Here is a 17007-nt window from a genome sequence, read left to right as displayed (position 1 = left end):
TTCTCGTAGGTCTCTGACACTGGCAGCGTTTGTCAGGAACAGAGAGGTTTCTCTGGAGGACAGTTTTGCCAATGAGTTAGTGGAGGAGTTAGACGCTTTGCTGTGCCTCCAGGACATGCGGCTCCTGGCCTCGATGGGGCCCCCTGGTGGAGGGAGAACTCTCATATCCAGCCGCTTACAGAGTCGCTTCAACCTCATCAACGTGACCCCCCCTCAGGTGAGTCCGCCGACAGCTGCGTTCTGCTCCTCTCCAGTTCACACTCACACGCGCTAGTATTGCTCTCCCTGTGGGGACATTGTGAGGTTTCTCATTGACGTAACCCTTTCCCCAGCCTGTCCCCCTAAACCTTACCCTCCAAAACCTCCCTGAACCAAACTGGAACTAATTATAAAGACCCAGTTATTTTGAAGTCTTCATCCTCAAATTGAGGTTTGGACCTGTGGGGACTGGCAAAAGGTCCCCACAAATACATAAGGTCCATGTGAGGATAGTGGTATTGGTCCCAATGAGGCAGAATAAACAAACCCACTCACACACATAGGACATTCCCAGGAGGTGATGAGGTCAGCTGACCTGGAACAGAGCCACAGGAAGAGAGGGAGTCTGGACCTCGTGGTGCTGCGACCTCCCAGAGAGGGAGAGGGTGAATGAACTAGTTGTGCCACAGGTGAACTCCTCCCCTGGAAAACAGTGGTTGACCCTGACTTCAATTAAAATCTAAGTCGAAGAAGCCACTAGAGGGAGCTGGAATTTACGATGAACTACACACATTTGGAGCAGGTGTGAAGCATCTCAACGCGCTCTGTTCTGTGTGGATCAGGACTCTCAGATCAGACGAATCTACAGCACCATGATCCACCAGAAGCTCCAGGGCTTCAAGGAGGACGTGAAGCCCATCGGCGAGGTTCTGGTCCAGGCCACCTTAGAACTCTTCCAGTCGGTCAGCGCCTGCTTCCGGCCCACGCCGACCAAAACACACTACCTGTTCAACCTCCGGGACGTGTCCAAGGTGAGCCCGGGTCGGCGAGCCCAGCGCAAAATCACTGACTGGTTCCCCGCCCGGCAGGTGTTCCAGGGTCTGCTGAGAGCCCACCCAGACTTCCACGACACCAAGAGCAACCTGGCCAGACTCTGGACTCACGAGTGCTTCAGGTAACCAAACACTCTGCTTTGAAACACTGCAATCCTCAAGCGGGATGGTAAAACAAAGGGCTTCTCAGTTGAAGTCAGTCACGGAGACAGACGCGCTCAGCCAGTCTTTGAGGTGTTATTTTGTGCAGCATGGAATTCAATAATGCATCACAGGCTGAATTTTTTGCTTTCCTTGGCTGCTGTGACTCTATAAAGACCATGTGAAATCGAACTGTTGCAGGGTTTTCTCCGACCGACTCGTCGACCGCAGCGACGCTGAAGCCTTTGTTGCCCTGCTGACGGAGAAACTGGCTTCTCAGTTTGACCTCACCTTCCACAGCATCTGTCCCAGCAAACAGCCTCCAGTGTTTGGTAGGTTCACTGCAGCGACAGTGTTGCTCTGCTGGCAGAGTTGAAGGGTTAAAAACACCAATGTAAAGCAGGACTTGTTGTTGTTAATGTGCATGGGACACGCTCCTGTCTCTGCTGTTTCCTCTCAGAAACCACTTTGGAGCTGGAAAGTTGCCAAGTAGATGGCCTGCTTTAGATCCTACTTGAGTATCAGTACAACTACCCACTTGGTTGCAGTAGTGCGGGACTTGTATTTGATGACTTCCAACCCTCCCCACGGCTCATTCCAGACCTGTGATGTTGTTTCCTCAGGGGACTTCCTGAGTGAGCCGCGGGTGTACGAGGACCTGGGGGACTCACAAGGACTGAAGGAGTTCCTGGAGAGGCAGCTGCAGGAGTACAACGAGGTGCCGGGCGTAGTGCCCATGAGCCTGGTGCTCTTCAGACACGCCATCGACCACAGTGAGTCCGGCTCTTTTCGCAGCACATCTTGTTCCAGCGGTGACGTGGAGGCCCTCTGCTGCAGTTGCTCGTGTGCTGCGGGTCATCAGACAGCCCAGGGGACACATGCTGCTGGTCGGCGTCAGCAGTTCTGGTCGACAGAGTCTTTCCAAGTTGGCGGCTTTTGTCTGTAACTACCAGGTCTACCAGGTGGAGGCGACCAAGCAGGAGTTCAGAGACGGTGAGTGATGCATCCTGTTCCATAGCGGGAAGATGCTCCGCTCGACTCCAGTTTCCGCTCCTGCAATGTGGCTTCCACGGAGCCGGGTGTCGAGTGCGGCCAGTGACTCTGTTCTGCCCGCAGACTTGAAGAAGTTGTACCGGCAGACCGGCGTGGACCACAGAGCCACAGTCTTGCTGCTCGGGGAGATGGCCGACCCGTCTTTCCTGGAGGAGGTCCACAACCTCATGAGCGGCGGAGACGTTCCCAACCTCTTCACCACAGATGAGTTTGTGGAGGTGAGTCGCTGAGCGCCCCCTGGTCTGGAAACTCATTCACTGCAGCCCCGCTTCACCTCTTGGCTGTGAAATCAGGGCAGGGCTGTTATTGTGTGGCCGAGTGGTAGTTTCAGATGTTTCACACACGTCACAACTCTGATGGAAATAATGATGAACTGAAATATAAGGTTTATTTTAGCATCATCAGTTGAACACGAGACACATTTGTTTTACCTTTATACTGTGAGAAAATTCTACGGTACATTAGAAAGTCAGAGTGAGCAATGAGTGACTGCAGAGTGAATGTGATCATCTACTGGTGTCATGACCACGTCACGTTTGGATCTCAACATCTCCCAGAGACGACTGTGCAGGTTTCGGCTTCTCCCTTCAGAGGTGGCCACAGTAGATCATCCACCTCCATCTCCCCCTGTCCTTTGCTTCCTAGTCTCTCAAACCTACAAACCTCATGTCCTCCTTCACCACCTCCATCCATCTCCTCTGTGGCCTTCCTCTCCACCTTCTGTCTGGCAGCTCCAACATCTCAACATCTTCATCTACCACTGTACTGGCTCTCTCTCTCTCCTCTGTACATGTCCAAACCATCTCCATCCAGCCTCTCTGACTTGGTCTCCTAAACTCCTGAGCACATGTGCTGTCCCGATCATCATCCTGCTCTCACTCCCAGAGAGAAGCTCAGCATCTTCATCTCTGCTACCTCCAGCTCTGCCTCCTGTCTTCTCCTCAGTGCCACTGTTTCCAAACCATACAACGTTGCTGGCCTCACCACCCTTTTGGACCCTTTCCCTTTCATCCTTGCCGACACCCTTTTGTCACACATCACGCCTGACACTTTTCTCCAATGATTCCATCCTGCCTGCACCCGCTTCTTCACCTCTTCCTCACACTCTCCATGGCCCTGGACAGTTGAGCCTCAGTACTTCAAACCCCCACCTTCTTTAACTCTGCATCCTGTAACTTCACCTGTCCTGTCTTCTAACTTCACCTGTCCTGTCTTCATCTCTCTAGCGTATCTTCCACTTGCAAAATTGTGCACATAATCTTCTGGAATTTAAAAAAAAACCCCTCCGGAGTCCGGTATAGATGCAGTGCATTCTGAGACGAGACTGTGAAAATGTGGTGGAGAGCTCCAACGACACCAATGCTGAGTGCTTGTGTTTGTTCTGATGACTGTGGATTGGAAACATCCAGATCTGCAGCAGCCTGTCAGCCTCAGCCAGGAGAGACAGCGTGCCCGAGACGCCCCACTCTTTGTTCAGATACCTGATGGAAAGGGTCCGCAGCAACCTCCACGTGGTCCTGTGTCTGAGCCCAGGAGAAAGCTTCAGGTGACCGAGGGTTGTTGTTGGTCCTTATTGAAGCAGAGTGGTTCTGAGGAGACTAAGTCGAGTGTGTGTCTACAGGAGCCGCTTGCTGCAGTTCCCAGCTCTGCTCAACAGCACCACCATCGACTGGTTCTGCAAGTGGCCTGAGGAGGCCCTGCTGGAGGTGGCGGAGAGGCGTCTGGAAGGGCTGGATGTGGGCGCAGCTGAGAAGGTCAGGAGGAAGGCCCCACCAAGGTGCTGGGAGCCTGTCGGAACGCTTGTTTGTGTGACAGGCCAAGGTGGCGAGCGTGTGTGTGAGCGTGCATCGGTCGGCCACTCTGCTCTCCCAGAAGATGACGGCGGAGTTGAGGAGACACAGCTACGTGAGGCCCACAAACTACCTGGACCTGGTTTCCGGATACAAGAAGTAACAGCTGAAGAGCCAGGGGAGGCTGCGGCAGTGGCTTCAGCTGATCACTGTGCTTTGTTGCTGAAGACTCCTGGCAGACAAGCGGCATGAGCTGGAGCTGCAGGTCAACAAGCTGCAGACTGGACTCCTGAAGGTCAGCACCACCAGAGAGAAGGTGGAGGTCATGTCGGCGGAGCTGGAGGAGGCCCGGAGGCAGATGGCCGAGGTCCAGCTGGAGTGTGACAAGTACCTGTCTGCCATCGTGCAGCAGAAGATGGAGGCGGACAAGCAGCAGAAGGTGAGGAGCAGATGGTCCAGCTTTTCAGGTGCCTGGAGCTGTTGTGTTCGTGTGCAGGCTGTGAGAGCAGACGCTGAGAAGGTCCAGGCGGAGGAGCACCAGTGTCAGGTCCTGGCTGACCTTGCCCAGAGAGACCTGGACCAGGCTCTGCCCGCACTGGACGAGGCAAAGAAGGTAGACCAGCTACCAGCTTGTTTGTGGTGAAGGTCGTGATGTTCTCCACCAGAAGCTCAGTACCAGATCCACCCAACAATGTTCAGTGCTGGAGTTGTTTCTCCTCCAAAGGCTCTGGAGTCTCTGAATAAGACGGACATGACTGAGATCAAGTCGTACGGTCGTCCTCCCGCCATGGTGGAGACGGTGATGCAGGCCGTCATGACTCTTCTGGAGAAGGAGGCCACGTGGACGGAGGCCAAGAGACAGCTGGGTGAGTCGACCAAGCTGAACCTGTATGAAAGGATCTGACGGGAAACATCGACCCTCAGGTGACGCCAGCTTCATCAGAACACTGGTGACCTTTGACAAGGACAACATCTCGGACAAGGTGATGAAGAAGGTCGGCTCGTACTGCCGCAGCTCTGACTTCGACCCGGAGAAGATCGGAAACGTGTCCCTGGCCGCCAGGTCGCTCTGCATGTGGGTGCGAGCCATCGAGGTGAAACACCAGCACGAGGACCACGAGGAATCTTAACAGTCGTGTGAAAGTGGAGCAAACTCCCGTGTTCCCGTCCTCCAGGCCTACGGAAACATCCACCGGAGCGTGAAGCCCAAGAGAGCCCAGTTCAACGCAGCCGCGGCCCAGCTGGCAGAGAAACAAGCGGAGCTCAGTCAATCCCAGAATGCACTGCAGAAGGTGATGAAAAGTGATGGAACTCGTGCGATAATGCTTAAGGTGTTTCGAACAGAGAAGTGGAAGAGTGGTTTGAACACTGTTTTTAAGACTGCAAAGAGCTGAAGAGACGCGTTTCTAACACAGACTGAGGGCCGTAGAAGGCCCTGCGGCCGGACCTCGGGTGTTGCTCATGTGACTGTGGACACTGGTAGACTGTGATTCTCGTGGTTGTGCTGCAGTTGGGGGACGAGCTGGAGCAGCTGAAGCAGAAACATGGCAACAAACTGTCCCTGAAGGACAGTCTGAGGAAGAGGACCGAGGAGATGGAGGTCAAGCTGGACCGGGCTGACAAACTGGTGAAGGGACTGGCTGGAGAGAGGGTCCGCTGGGAGGACAGGGTTGCCGTAAGACTCACCTCTGCACTGTAGGACCTCAGGAAGATCTGTGTGACCTCCGGAGTGTGTCCAGGGTCTGGAGGAGGAGCTGGGGTTCCTGCTGGGAGACTGTCTACTCGCCGCTTCCTGCCTCTCCTACATGGGTCCTTTCCGGTCCAGATACAGAGACGAGCTGCTCTCCACCTGGATGAAGGAGGTGAAACACCACAAGTATCATGACCGGAGCTTCTTATATTTCACCTGCCGACCTTCAGATGCAGGGTCTGGGACTCAGGTTCTCACCGGGGTTCACTTTCGCCGACTTCCTGTCCGAGCCAGCTGCCGTGAGGGAGTGGAACGCTCAGGGTCTTCCCTCGGACACGTTCTCCACCGAGAACGGGCTCATCGTCACACGTGGGAGCAGGTCAGCTGGGAGACAGGATGTGGTGATGTCTGAGGAGCAAGTGACTGAAGTGTGTTTGGTCGTTCTCAAGATGGCCTCTGATGGTGGATCCTCAAGGTCAAGCAGTGAGGTGGATCAAGAGAATGGAAATGAGCAGAGTAAGTGTGGCGAGTTTGGTCCTGCTGATGCTCTGTGACGTTGAGCCGTCCTGGACGAGGTCTTCTGAGCTCCTGGTAGCTTTCCTCACCACTGTCAGTTCTTGGGGAAGATGGAAAAGAGGTTCTGTGATTAGTGTCTTTAGTAGTATTGTAGTCCTCGTGTGAAGCTCCTCACACCGTCTGCTCTGTTGGAGGTGGACCATGAGCCTTCAGCTTTCTCCTGCTGACAAACAACTGAGATGTTCCTCTCATGGTTCTTGCTTCATCAGGGTTTGAAGGTGGTGGACCTCCAGGTGCCAGACTACTTGGGAGTTCTGCAGGATGCCATCCAGTTTGGGAATCCAGTGTTGCTCCAGAACGTTCAGGAGCAGCTGGACCCGTCGCTCTGGCCGCTCCTCAACAAGTCCCTGACTCGGATCGGTCAGACGCGCGACACGAGTCACGCAAGACACAATGGAGTGTTTGAACCGTGTGGGTGTGTGCTTCAGGCGGGCGGCTGCTGCTGAGACTGGCGGGCAAGGACGTGGAGTTTCACCCTGAGTTCAGGTTCTACATCGCCACCAACCTGTCCAACCCCCATTACGCCCCTGAGACCTCCAGCAGGACCACCATCGTCAACTTTGCTGTCAAAGAGCAGGTGTGTGTTGGAGCAGCGACCGACTCAAGTCTCATTGGTGACCTGGTGCTGTGTGTGCGCTGACAGGGTCTGGAGGCTCAGCTTCTGGGGGTCGTGGTGAGGAAAGAACGTCCTGAGCTGGAGGAGCAGAAAGACTCGCTGGTGATCCGCATTTCCTCCGGACAGAGAAACCTGCAGCAGCTGGAGGACCAGATCCTCAGGTGAGTCCTCTTCCTCTGTGACTCTCCAATCTTCTTCCTCATGGAGAGAAGACGGAAACGCAGTGAGGGGAAACCCCTCTTGACTTCCTTCTGAGGTGAACTGGAGAGGCAGCACCTGTGAGGTCTCCATTCACTCAAACATCATCAAGCCCCAGAAGGTTCTCACGCGTCCATGAGGCAGGAATCATCTTCTGACAGTGAAGCTCCAGCTGGTTCCTCAGGTCTCCGACCAGCCTCCCCCGTGGCCAGAACTAGACAGGTCCTTCTGAGGGAGCAAGGATGAGGACCAGCAGTTCAGAGTTAGACATGGAAAGTTTCTGGGTCTAGTTCTGGAGTGAGGGGACAGTGGGGCTTGTTTGGTCAGTCAATGAAGAGCAAGAGCGGCCACAAAGATCTATGGCTCTTCACTGATCACCTGTGCGCACCAACAGATACGGAAGATTAGTGAAACACACAAGTTAGAAGGTGTTTGAAGTGAGGTGAAGCAACCCTCAAAGTCTCTGAGTAGAGCTGCTGCTTCTCAGAATAGAAGGTTTATCCAGGGAGAGAGGTTACATCTCCACTCTGGTAGAGGAACGTCTGAGTCGCTTGAGTGTCTGAAGATGTTCGTCACCTCCAGGTTGCTGAAGGAGGCGAGCGGCTCGCTGCTGGACGAGGAGCAGCTGGTGGAGACTCTCCAGACCTCCAAAGTAACGGCCTCGGAGGTCAGCGAGCAGCTGGAGAGCAGCCTGCGAACTGCAAAGGAGATCGACTCGGCTCGAGAGGTCAGACCTGAGCAGGAGAGTTGGGTGGTTCGGGGGCGTTGACCGTGATTCTGCATCCCTGACAGGAGTACCGCTCGTGCGCCCGGCGAGCCTCCATGCTCTTCTTCCTCCTGAGCGACTTGAGCCTCCTGGATCCCATGTACCAGTTCTCCCTGGACACCTACATCCAGCTCTTCGTCCAGAGTGTGGAGAAGAGCGGCCGCAGTCAGAAGCTGGAGGAGAGACTCGCCAACCTCATCAGCTTCCACACATACGCTGTCTACAGGTGAGTGAAGTGGAGCCAGGAACTCAAGTGTTGAGATGATGGTCACAGCCGCTGGTCTTCCTGTAGGTTTGTGAGCCGTACTCTGTTCCAGTGCCACAAGCTTCTCTTCAGCTTCCAGATGTGCGTGAGAATCCTGGAGGCGTCTGGCAAACTCAACAGGGAGGAGTACAACTTCTTCCTGGGAGGTGGTCAGGTAAGAAGCTCTGTAGCTGCTGAGAACCTCACAAAGACCTCCAGCTGTGGATCATCTCCTCAGGTTCTGGATGGTCAGGTGGACAACCCGTGCAGCGACTGGCTGCCGGACTCCAGCTGGGATCATATCTGTGCGCTGGACAAGCTTCCCAACTTCCACGGCATGGTGACCTCGCTGGAGCTGGACCGGCGCGAGTGGCACGTTTGGTTCAGCGGAGCCCAGCCCGAGAGCACGCCGCTTCCAGGTCAGGGTGAGGTGACGGCCTGTCTCAAGCTCCTCCTTACACGTCTCTGCGTCTGCTCCTCTCAGCCGCCTGGGAAAACAAGTGTAGCCACCTCCAGAAGATGTTGATCGTCCGCTGCCTGCGTCAGGACCGCGTGTCCTCCTGCGTCGCCTCCTTCGTCACCAACACGCTCGGCGCCCGCTTCGTGGAGCCTCCGGTTCTGGACCTGAAGGCCGTGAGTGTCTGTGAGGGGCTTTTTCTTGAGAGGACGATGACCCAATCTCTGGGTGCTCCTCAGGTGGCAGTGGAGTCCTGCAGCAGCTCTCCTCTCCTCTTCATCCTGTCCCCTGGAGCCGACCCGGCGGGCCCGCTGCAGCAGCTGGCCGAGCTCTCCGGCATGAGTGGCCGCTTCCACACTCTCTCCCTGGGACAAGGACAGGCTCCGGTCGCCGGGAGGCTGCTGGAGGACGGAGTGAGAAACGGTGGTCATCCTCCTCCGCCAGTGTGGCTCCGCTCATCATGAGAGTCGGGCCTCATGTCAGCGTCTCCTCTGACCTGCAGGTCACTGGCTCTTTCTGGCCAACTGCCACCTGTTGCTGTCCTGGATGCCCCAGCTGGACAGAGTGGTGGAGCAGCTGGAGGTGCAGGAGCCCCACCCAGACTTCAGGCTGTGGCTCAGTTCTTCTCCACACGTGGAGTTCCCCATCAGGCTCCTGCAGGCCAGCGTCAAGATGAGCTGGGAGCCTCCCAAGGTCACCCCCCCCTCACCCGGCCACCGTCTCAGCGACAGTCCTCTGATGCCGTCTTGTGTGTCCAGGGTGTGAAGGCCAACCTGAGGTGCCTGTACCAGCAGCTGCCCCAGGCCGAGTTGGCCCACTGCTCCAGAAGCAACGTCTACCGGAAGCTGCTCTTCTCCCTCAGCTTCTTCCACAGCGTGCTGCTGGAGAGGAGCCAGATGCTGCAGCTGGGCTGGAACCGCAGCTACAGATTCTCCCCCGCGGACTTTGAGGTGTGTGGCGTTGCTCCGAGAGCTGTTAAACAGCAGTGGTTGCACCGAATTCAATGAGGCGCTGCAGCAGTTCAAGTCGTGGAGTATCGGTCAGGCTACGGGAGGAGGATGGTCCTGATTCAGTGTTCTTTCATCGCAGCACTCAGTGAAGCATCAACATCTGTAGTCTGTAATAAAGTAAGCACGAACAGGTTAATAACACTAGTTAACAATGATGCAGACGTTTCTAGATCCACACACAAACACGAGTAACACAGATTTATAAACAGCACAATGTTGCCACCTAGCGACCGACATGGCACTACACGCCACTCGGACTGGGCGGCGAACATTGCGGGGACACACGCACGCACACGCACTGCCACCAAACATGTGCATCCACGCAACATCGTGCTCCACATGAGTAAGACTCAGGTCACTAGCGTTACTGAAGCGCTTGAGTACCAGCACAGGCGTGAACAGTGGCCGAGCACGAACTCCACACACGCGGGGAAAAAGGGACGCAACCTCACGTGCAAATAAGCCACGCGCTCTTCCGGCGACAGACTCGTGCTCGTGAGCCTTCTGTACACCCTGTGGTGAGCCCAGTCCCGTCGCTGCTGCAGGTCGGCCGCAGTCTTCTGGGCCTGTACCTGGACCAGCACGAGGAGGCGCCCTGGGAGGCGCTCAGGCTCCTCGTGGCCGGTGTCACCTACGGAGGTCACGTGACCGAGGAGTGGGACCGCCGCCTGCTGGACACGTACACGGCTGAGTGTTTCCGCGACGACGTCGTCCAGCAGCCGCTCTACAAGTAAGACGCTGGGTTGGATTGGTGGATGGAGGCGTGGTTTGGTCTCACCGCTCTGACTCTCTTGACTGACAGGCTCTCGCCCCCCCACTACGCCCCCCGTGACGGGCCACAGTCCTCGTACCTGGACCACATCAGCACCCTGCCGCCCACGGAGTCGCCCGAGGTGCTGGGGCAGCACCCCAACGCCCAGATCAGCGGCCGGATGGCGGAGAGCCGGGCGCTCCTCAGCAGCCTGACGTCCCTGCAGCTGCTCTGTGGGGACCGACACACACCTGCAGGCAGCCGAGCAGGAAGCAGAACCGAGCGAGAGCTGAAGGTGAGTCACAGTCTGGGTGGAGCGACCTCTGTCTCAGCAGGTGGAGCCACAAGATGACCTCCGTGGCTCCTGAAGGGCCTCAGCCGTGACCCGTGTGTGTGTGTGTGTGTGCCTGTGCAGGTGCTGGAGCTGCTGCCGGAGCTGCGCGCCACCATTCCGTCAGCCGTCACCGAGCACGACAGCTCCGTCCTGCAGGGGCACCGCGGTCCTCTGGACGTGGTTCTGCTGCAGGAGATCCAGAGATACAACCAGCTGCTGGAGACGGTCAGGTGAGTGACGCTGCTGGAGCGGAGCTTCCTGACTGTGTGAGTGTGTGTGTGTGTGTGTGAGAGAGAGAGGCTGGGGAAAGTGTTATGGCAATGAGAAACTTCACAATGTCCCTACAGGGATAGAAATACAAACATTCTGGCCTGTCCTCACAAGGCTTAGATGTCAAAGTAGTTCATTCTAACTGGGCTCCAGTTTGGTCCAGAGTCCTGCTTCAGGTGAGCCATGTGTCCTGGAGGGGGAGAGGCCGGGGAAAGGGTGACGGCCAGGAGAGAAACCTCACAATGTCCCCACAAGGATATCAAGACAGAAGTGTGTGTGCGAGTCAGGTGGTCTCTGGAGCAACTGGAGAACGGGATCACAGGAGTGGAGGTGATGTCACCAGGTTTGGAGGAGATCTTCAACTGTGTCCACGATGGCAAAGTTCCACCACTGTGGGGGAAGGTACACACACACACACAGAGAAACTGTGCTGAGCCGTGGAGTGAACAGAGGTGCACGAGTGACTCTGGTGCTCCACCTGTGCTTTGCGTCTCTGCAGACGTACCCGTCACTGAAGCCTCTGGCCGCGTGGACCTCAGACCTGCGCCAGCGGGTGGAGCAGCTGGCCCGCTGGGTCCAGACCAGCAGGCCGCCCGCGCTCCTCTGGTTGTCCGGCTTCACCTCCCCGAAGGCGCTGCTGACCGCCGTGCTGCAGTCGTACGCTCGACAACACCAGGTGAGGACTGGCGCAGGTGGAAGTTGAGCAGCTGGACTGGCCTGCTGAGACTCTCTGTTCCCAGCAGAAGCCCGTGGACTCGCTCTCCTGGGAGTTCACCGTGTCCACCGTGGACGACAGCCACCTGCTCCACCCGCCGCAGGTGACGGTGCTGTCCCATGTCGGCCCGCAGCGACCGGGTCGTGTGACGCCGCTGTCCGTGCCTCAGCAGGACGGCGTGCTGGTGCGCGGGCTCTTCCTGCAGGGGGCAGCGTGGGACAGGAAGAACTCCTTTCTGGTGGAGGCCCAGCCCATGCAGATGTTCTGCCCGATGCCCAGCGTCCACTTCAAACCCTCGGACAACCGCAAGAAGACCCCCAGGAGTGAGTCGGAGCTCCAGACGCTGCAGCCGGGCGCCGTCCTCCGCTGCTTTTCTCATCTCTGACTCTGTTGCCGAGTTTCTTCGTCCAGTTTTGCCTTGTTCTCCTTCCTCTTTTCTCACCACTCTAACTTGTTTGTTTTTATTTGCTGATTTTATTGTTCCGTTTCATGATTTACTCTTTGGTCGTCTTCCACTTCTTTACTGTCTTGTGCTTTGAATCTATTTTTTTCTGGATTTTGACCATTTGTTTTCAGTTGTTCTTGAACACGGACATGTACAGAGGAGAGAGAGAGAGAGAGAGAGAGAGCCAGAACATTGGTAGATGAAGATGCTGAGATGTTGGAACTGCCAGGCAGAAGGTGGAGAGGAAGGCCACAGAGGAGATTGATGGAGGTGGTGAAGGAGGTTTGAGAGCAGAGGAAGCAGAGGACAGGGGGAGATGGAGGAGGAGGATCACCCCTGAAGGGAGGAGGCCACAGAGAAAGAAGAAGAAAGAAAAAAGACAAAGAAGAAATAGAAGGAGGAGCCCAAAGAGACAGAAGTTTTCAGTTGTTCTTGAAAGTGAAGTTAAATTGTTTTCTTAGTCATCTTCCTCTTTTTCCATATTTTATCTTTGTTTTTTCTTTCTTCTGTTTTTGTTTTTTCATTTTAAATTTTGCACTTCTAACATGTGCACATCTTCCTTTCTTCATCTTCCTGTCGCAGGCGTCTACGTGTGTCCCTGCTTCTCCTCCCCGCAGCGGTCGGGGTCGGCGGCCGCAGACTTGTTTGTGGCAGCCGTGGATCTGAAATCTGGAGCCTTGACCCCGGACCACTGGGTCAAGAGAGGAACGGCGCTGGTGCTGAGTCTGGACCACTGAAGTCTGAAGCTCTGACTCCCTGAACATGAGTCACAGTGACTGAGCTTGGGTAAAACAGTCCAGGCGTGTTTGTGAGGACCAAGTCATGTGACCAGTGAGGAGGTCAGTTTGCTGCCGTCCCTGGTCCAGTCCTCACGCACCTTGTTCTGTGTGCACATAAGCTCATGTGAGGTGAGCTCCTCCGTGACGGACTTTATCTGGTTCAGAACACAAGAGCTTTCTGACGATGACTCTCTTCTGACTGGAACAACGCTGCACAACACTCGCCGCTGCTGTTTGTTGCTGCAGACAATGTGTTGCCACATGTTTAGCATGAGTCCACTGACCACCCCCTGCAACTGTCAGAGAGAGAGAGAGAGAGAGAGACCACCCGGCTGCTCAGCCCGACCCAGAGCAGCTGGGAACACTGGACCTGAGCAACTGGCAGAAGAGCTGAGTCATCAAAGTGCAGCAGGAGAAGACTGTTGTTGTAAAGGTGGAGCAGAGTGGAGAGTTCAGATCCATCATCTCGGTGTGTTTCTGACCTTGTGATAAAGCTGAAAATCCCACTGGAGTCTCTTGTCTTTTCTCCTTTAAGAGTCAAACACTGTGATGTTGAAGAGCACACACGCACGGAAGACCTTGGGTTGCTAAGGGGGCGGGACTAAAGGGGCAGACTGCACTGGTTCCTCTGGTCTTGGAGTGAATTCCAATCCTTAACCCTCAACCTCAGACCTCAAAACCACAATAAAGTTACCTACCAACATGTCAGGGAAGATTTTGTTCCTCAGACATGGGACAGTCCTTCATGCAGGTACAGCCTCAGCCTGTTGGGGGCAGCATCACGCCTCTACCTCGGAAAGTTCTGGTCCGGAAGCGTGGTCCTCGTCCACTCTCAGATTGACCTTCTCCTCGATGGTGACTTGGCTCTTCTCATTTGTGTTCAGTGCCTGAGGTGGTGCTTGGTTCTGACAATACAAACACGTAGACACGGGAACCGTGAGAATATCGGCCGTGTTTATTGTGTCAGTAACCTGCAGCTCCAACCTGCTCCTCCACCCAGCAGCAGAAGTGTGATCTGCCGTCCTCCTCACACTGTTGACTAGTTCAGCTTCAGGAACTCACACGTGTCATGGACCCTGACTCCAGCATGGAGAGGCTGCGTGAAGGTGGTCTGCACTCTGTGGAGGAGGCTCATGGTTTCAGAGACGCTGCAGAGTGATCCAGGTACACGCCCACAGAAAAGACTCCTCCGCTCCACTCCACCTCCCAGTAACAAGGTCCCGTCAGAGGCCCTCCACTCAGGACCTGAGCTGAATCTGTCTGGATGAGGAGGAAGAGAGTGCTTTTCTCCCATGAACGTCACTCTGCTGCCAGACAACTTCAGCCTTGAGTGAGCAGTGTTTGGATCCAGAGCGACGTCCCGTGAGTATGTGAGGAACTGTGCTTGGCTCCTGGCCTCTGGAGGGACCATGGAGCTGTGGAGTCGGCATCTGCTGAGTGACATGGCTGCATGCATCGTGTTCACCGGCTACTGAGCGTGAAGCTGCATCCCTGTGTGACAGCTGCTGCAGCTCAGCATCTTTCTTCTTCAGCTCATTCATCTCCTGCTGGAGCTGCTCCTGAAGTCCATCACTGCTTTATCAGCAGTCTCTCTGATGTTCTCCTCCTCCTGCTGAAGCAGCTTCAGCTCCTCCTCTCTCTCCTGGATCCTTCCTCGACTTCTGACCCACCTCTTTCTCTCGCTCTCCTCTCTCTGCTGCGGTCGAGACAATGTGGTGGTCTTTGTGTTGGTCCACAGTGCAGAGGTGATAGATGACCTGCTGATCAGTACCACAGAACATCTACCTCTCCTCATCACGTTGAGAGCAGGTCTCCTGGAGCTGCTTCTGTCTCCTGAAGGACGGCTCTTCTCCAGGAGGCTGAGACACCAGACAGGCATTCTGCTTCCTCCCAGTGCTGGAGTCACAGGTCACATCTTCAGGTCCAGCAGCTTGGAGTCCAGTCTTCTTCAGCTCCTCCACTAACTCTGATAACATGATTCTTCTGCAGGAGAGGCCTCGAGCTGAAGGACTGTCTGCACTGAGGACACTGGTAGATGTTCCTCTCATCTCCTCTGTCCCAGGAAGCTTCAACACAGCTCTGTCCACAAGGCAGAGCGACTGGATCCTTCAGTAGATCCTGACAGATGGAGCAGAAGAAGGCTTCTCTCTTCAGGTCAACTCTGATCTTCTCCATTTCACTGACGACTGAAACACAAATGACCGTCACTCTGGACTTTATACCAGCTGAAGTGCTGAGTCGTGGTCACATGAGCTGCTTTCATCTGCTCCGTGTTGCTCCATGATTCTTGAAGGTGATCCTGCTCAGGGCTTTGATCGTTGCTATGGCGATGAGATCAACAAACCCTGACCTTGACTTGTCTGCTGACCTTCAGACCTCCAACATCAGCAGCTTCTGTTCTCTGCTTCAACTGTGAATGAATCCAAGGCATCAAACAGGTCAACATTCATGCTGACATCATCAGCTTCCTGTGGGTCGATGAGAGTGCGAGCAGTAGTTTCTAGTGATGGGTGAAATGATGATCTGTATCTCAGGGATGATGTCCATCATTTATGTCGCCATTTCACCTGTCCAAGCAAATATGCAGAGTGCAGGCTTCTTTTCCTACTCTGTGGACACCTCATATCTGGTTCAGCAACACCAGTGTCACAAACATTTCCATACATCTCAACAATAGACAGACAGATATCCTTGACTCGTCCCTCAGTGGGGAGAGACTCATGATAATAAACCCCAGAGCTGCAGATAACATGAGCAACAGCACCACCTTCAGGAAGAGGTGGGGGGCAGGAGGGTGACAGGATGAGCCACCCAAAGCATGTGAAGGAGAAGTATCGCAGGTCCTTCCTTCTGCCTGCTGTTTGACGTCACAACAGAAACCACTCCAAACACATCTGTTGACACCAAACTGTAAATATCCTTTATAACTTGTTAGGTAACTGGATTTTCTCCTCACAGATGAATGAAGCGGTGTCTTCTCTGCAGGGTGAGGTGGAAACAGCCAGAGAAAAATAAAAATACCTGGAGGAAATAGGTGAAACTCATTGTTCCACTCCAGAACAGAACCAACCTTTATTTCCGGCCTCTTCACCAGCGTCACCAACATTTCCACACAAGCTGAAGTCGTCTGAACTTTAAAGCAGGTTCCTCCATCTCTACCTGCAGTGCAGCAAATCCAAAACAGGTTCTTTCACTGTGGAAGAGTTGAGTCCAAAACGAGGCAAAGTGATCCGTGACAGAGCTTGTTGAAAGACCTGCAGACATCAAATGGCAGGTTGATCTTCCCACACCAGATCAGGAGGCCGTGGTTGGAGGTCTCAGCTGGTGACCTCATCACACCATTTCTCCGTAGCTTCTCACTGAGTCACTGCTGACTTCTAAAAGACATTGTTCAGGTACATGGTCTTGTGTTTGGAACTACCTTGGTGAGAAGAAGAAGATCACATGGTGAGTCAAACAGCCCTGTTCCTACTGAGTCATGAGCATCTGTCGGTTTGCATTCAGAGGAAGATCATTTCAGCCCGTGACATGTGATGAACAAAGTCCATGTGTCCAAAACACAGGCTCCTCAAGTGTCCACATCAAAGGGCTCATATCAGGGTTCAAGTCATGGACACGACTGAAGGCTTCAGAGAGGAAGTGGCATGAAGGACTCATGGAAAACAAGAGCAAAAGCTGGACATCTGAGCTGTTTGGGGCGTTGAAGACAGAAGCGTTTCCACAGATGAAGAGCTTCTGTGAGGGTGGAGGCTTCTTCTCTGACTGCTGTTGAGGACTCTTTCTCTGTGCTGCTCTCCACTGAGACTCTGCCTCAGAAGAGTTGGAAACTCTCCATGATGACGGCAGCGGCTGCTGAGACTCGGAGTCAGTCTTGACCAATGAAAGAGAAGAAGGTCAAAGTTCATCACCACTGCTGCTCTGTCAGAGACTTGTGAGTCCAGCAGTTCTCATGGATCAAACACTCACTCACACTTCTTCAGGTCAGATCTCTAACCACAGTGGTCCACAAGGTTACAGCCTGGAGGAAGAAAGAGAGAGAAGGATGAGAGCAGCTCCATGTGACTTCAGATGTTTCAGGACTATGATCTCCTGCTGCTCAGTGGACGGCTCTTTCATGACTGTGTTGATGACAACAAAGATG

General features: G+C 54.6%; 2 protein-coding genes across 12 annotated transcripts in view; one reads left to right on the top strand and one right to left on the bottom strand.

Annotated features, from left to right (window-relative positions):
- dnah2 (dynein, axonemal, heavy chain 2) overlaps positions 1-13435 on the top strand; it is a 32827-nt gene extending 19392 nt beyond the window's left edge. For 4 of the 11 annotated variants that reach the window (XM_053869846.1, XM_053869837.1, XM_053869855.1 and 1 more), the window contains 37 exons: positions 113-217; positions 822-1010; positions 1068-1153; positions 1374-1504; positions 1796-1945; positions 2010-2165; positions 2289-2443; positions 3635-3771; positions 3847-3979; positions 4041-4174; positions 4244-4454; positions 4512-4628; positions 4740-4881; positions 4940-5109; positions 5191-5307; positions 5526-5690; positions 5755-5877; positions 5936-6084; positions 6155-6221; positions 6491-6641; positions 6710-6858; positions 6925-7058; positions 7678-7822; positions 7888-8087; positions 8154-8524; positions 8590-8738; positions 8802-8985; positions 9065-9255; positions 9321-9512; positions 10118-10302; positions 10375-10618; positions 10739-10887; positions 11215-11329; positions 11427-11603; positions 11671-11745; positions 11815-11965; positions 12670-13435. In XM_053869846.1, coding sequence (XP_053725821.1) covers positions 113-217; positions 822-1010; positions 1068-1153; positions 1374-1504; positions 1796-1945; positions 2010-2165; positions 2289-2443; positions 3635-3771; positions 3847-3979; positions 4041-4174; positions 4244-4454; positions 4512-4628; positions 4740-4881; positions 4940-5109; positions 5191-5307; positions 5526-5690; positions 5755-5877; positions 5936-6084; positions 6155-6221; positions 6491-6641; positions 6710-6858; positions 6925-7058; positions 7678-7822; positions 7888-8087; positions 8154-8524; positions 8590-8738; positions 8802-8985; positions 9065-9255; positions 9321-9512; positions 10118-10302; positions 10375-10618; positions 10739-10887; positions 11215-11329; positions 11427-11603; positions 11671-11745; positions 11815-11965; positions 12670-12824 — 5754 coding nt within the window. In that variant the 3' untranslated portion in view covers positions 12825-13435. Of the gene's footprint in view, positions 1-112; positions 218-821; positions 1011-1067; positions 1154-1373; positions 1505-1795; positions 1946-2009; positions 2166-2288; positions 2444-3634; positions 3772-3846; positions 3980-4040; positions 4175-4243; positions 4455-4511; positions 4629-4739; positions 4882-4939; positions 5110-5190; positions 5308-5525; positions 5691-5754; positions 5878-5935; positions 6085-6154; positions 6222-6490; positions 6642-6709; positions 6859-6924; positions 7059-7677; positions 7823-7887; positions 8088-8153; positions 8525-8589; positions 8739-8801; positions 8986-9064; positions 9256-9320; positions 9513-10117; positions 10303-10374; positions 10619-10738; positions 10888-11214; positions 11330-11426; positions 11604-11667; positions 11746-11811; positions 11966-12218 lie in introns of those variants that run through there. The other 7 variants (XR_008415525.1, XM_053869890.1, XM_053869881.1 and 4 more) reach the window with 7 other exon arrangements.
- The window catches only part of LOC128762105 (NLR family CARD domain-containing protein 3-like), a 51626-nt gene that overhangs the window by 17859 nt on the left and 16760 nt on the right, over positions 1-17007 (bottom strand). The window contains exons 14-17 of the mRNA XM_053869977.1: positions 16833-16884; positions 13851-16736; positions 5964-13771; positions 5702-5864 (exon numbers count right to left, since the gene is read on the bottom strand). Of these exons, the coding sequence (XP_053725952.1) occupies positions 16878-16884 (7 nt within the window). The 3' untranslated portion in view covers positions 5702-5864; positions 5964-13771; positions 13851-16736; positions 16833-16877. The remainder of the gene's footprint in view (positions 1-5701; positions 5865-5963; positions 13772-13850; positions 16737-16832; positions 16885-17007) is intronic.

This window comes from Synchiropus splendidus, chromosome 1 (genome assembly GCF_027744825.2).
Source record: "Synchiropus splendidus isolate RoL2022-P1 chromosome 1, RoL_Sspl_1.0, whole genome shotgun sequence".
Taxonomy (NCBI): Eukaryota; Metazoa; Chordata; class Actinopteri; order Syngnathiformes; family Callionymidae; genus Synchiropus; species Synchiropus splendidus.
Note: the sequence above shows the minus strand (reverse complement) of the source record. Positions and strands in the feature narration are given on the sequence as shown.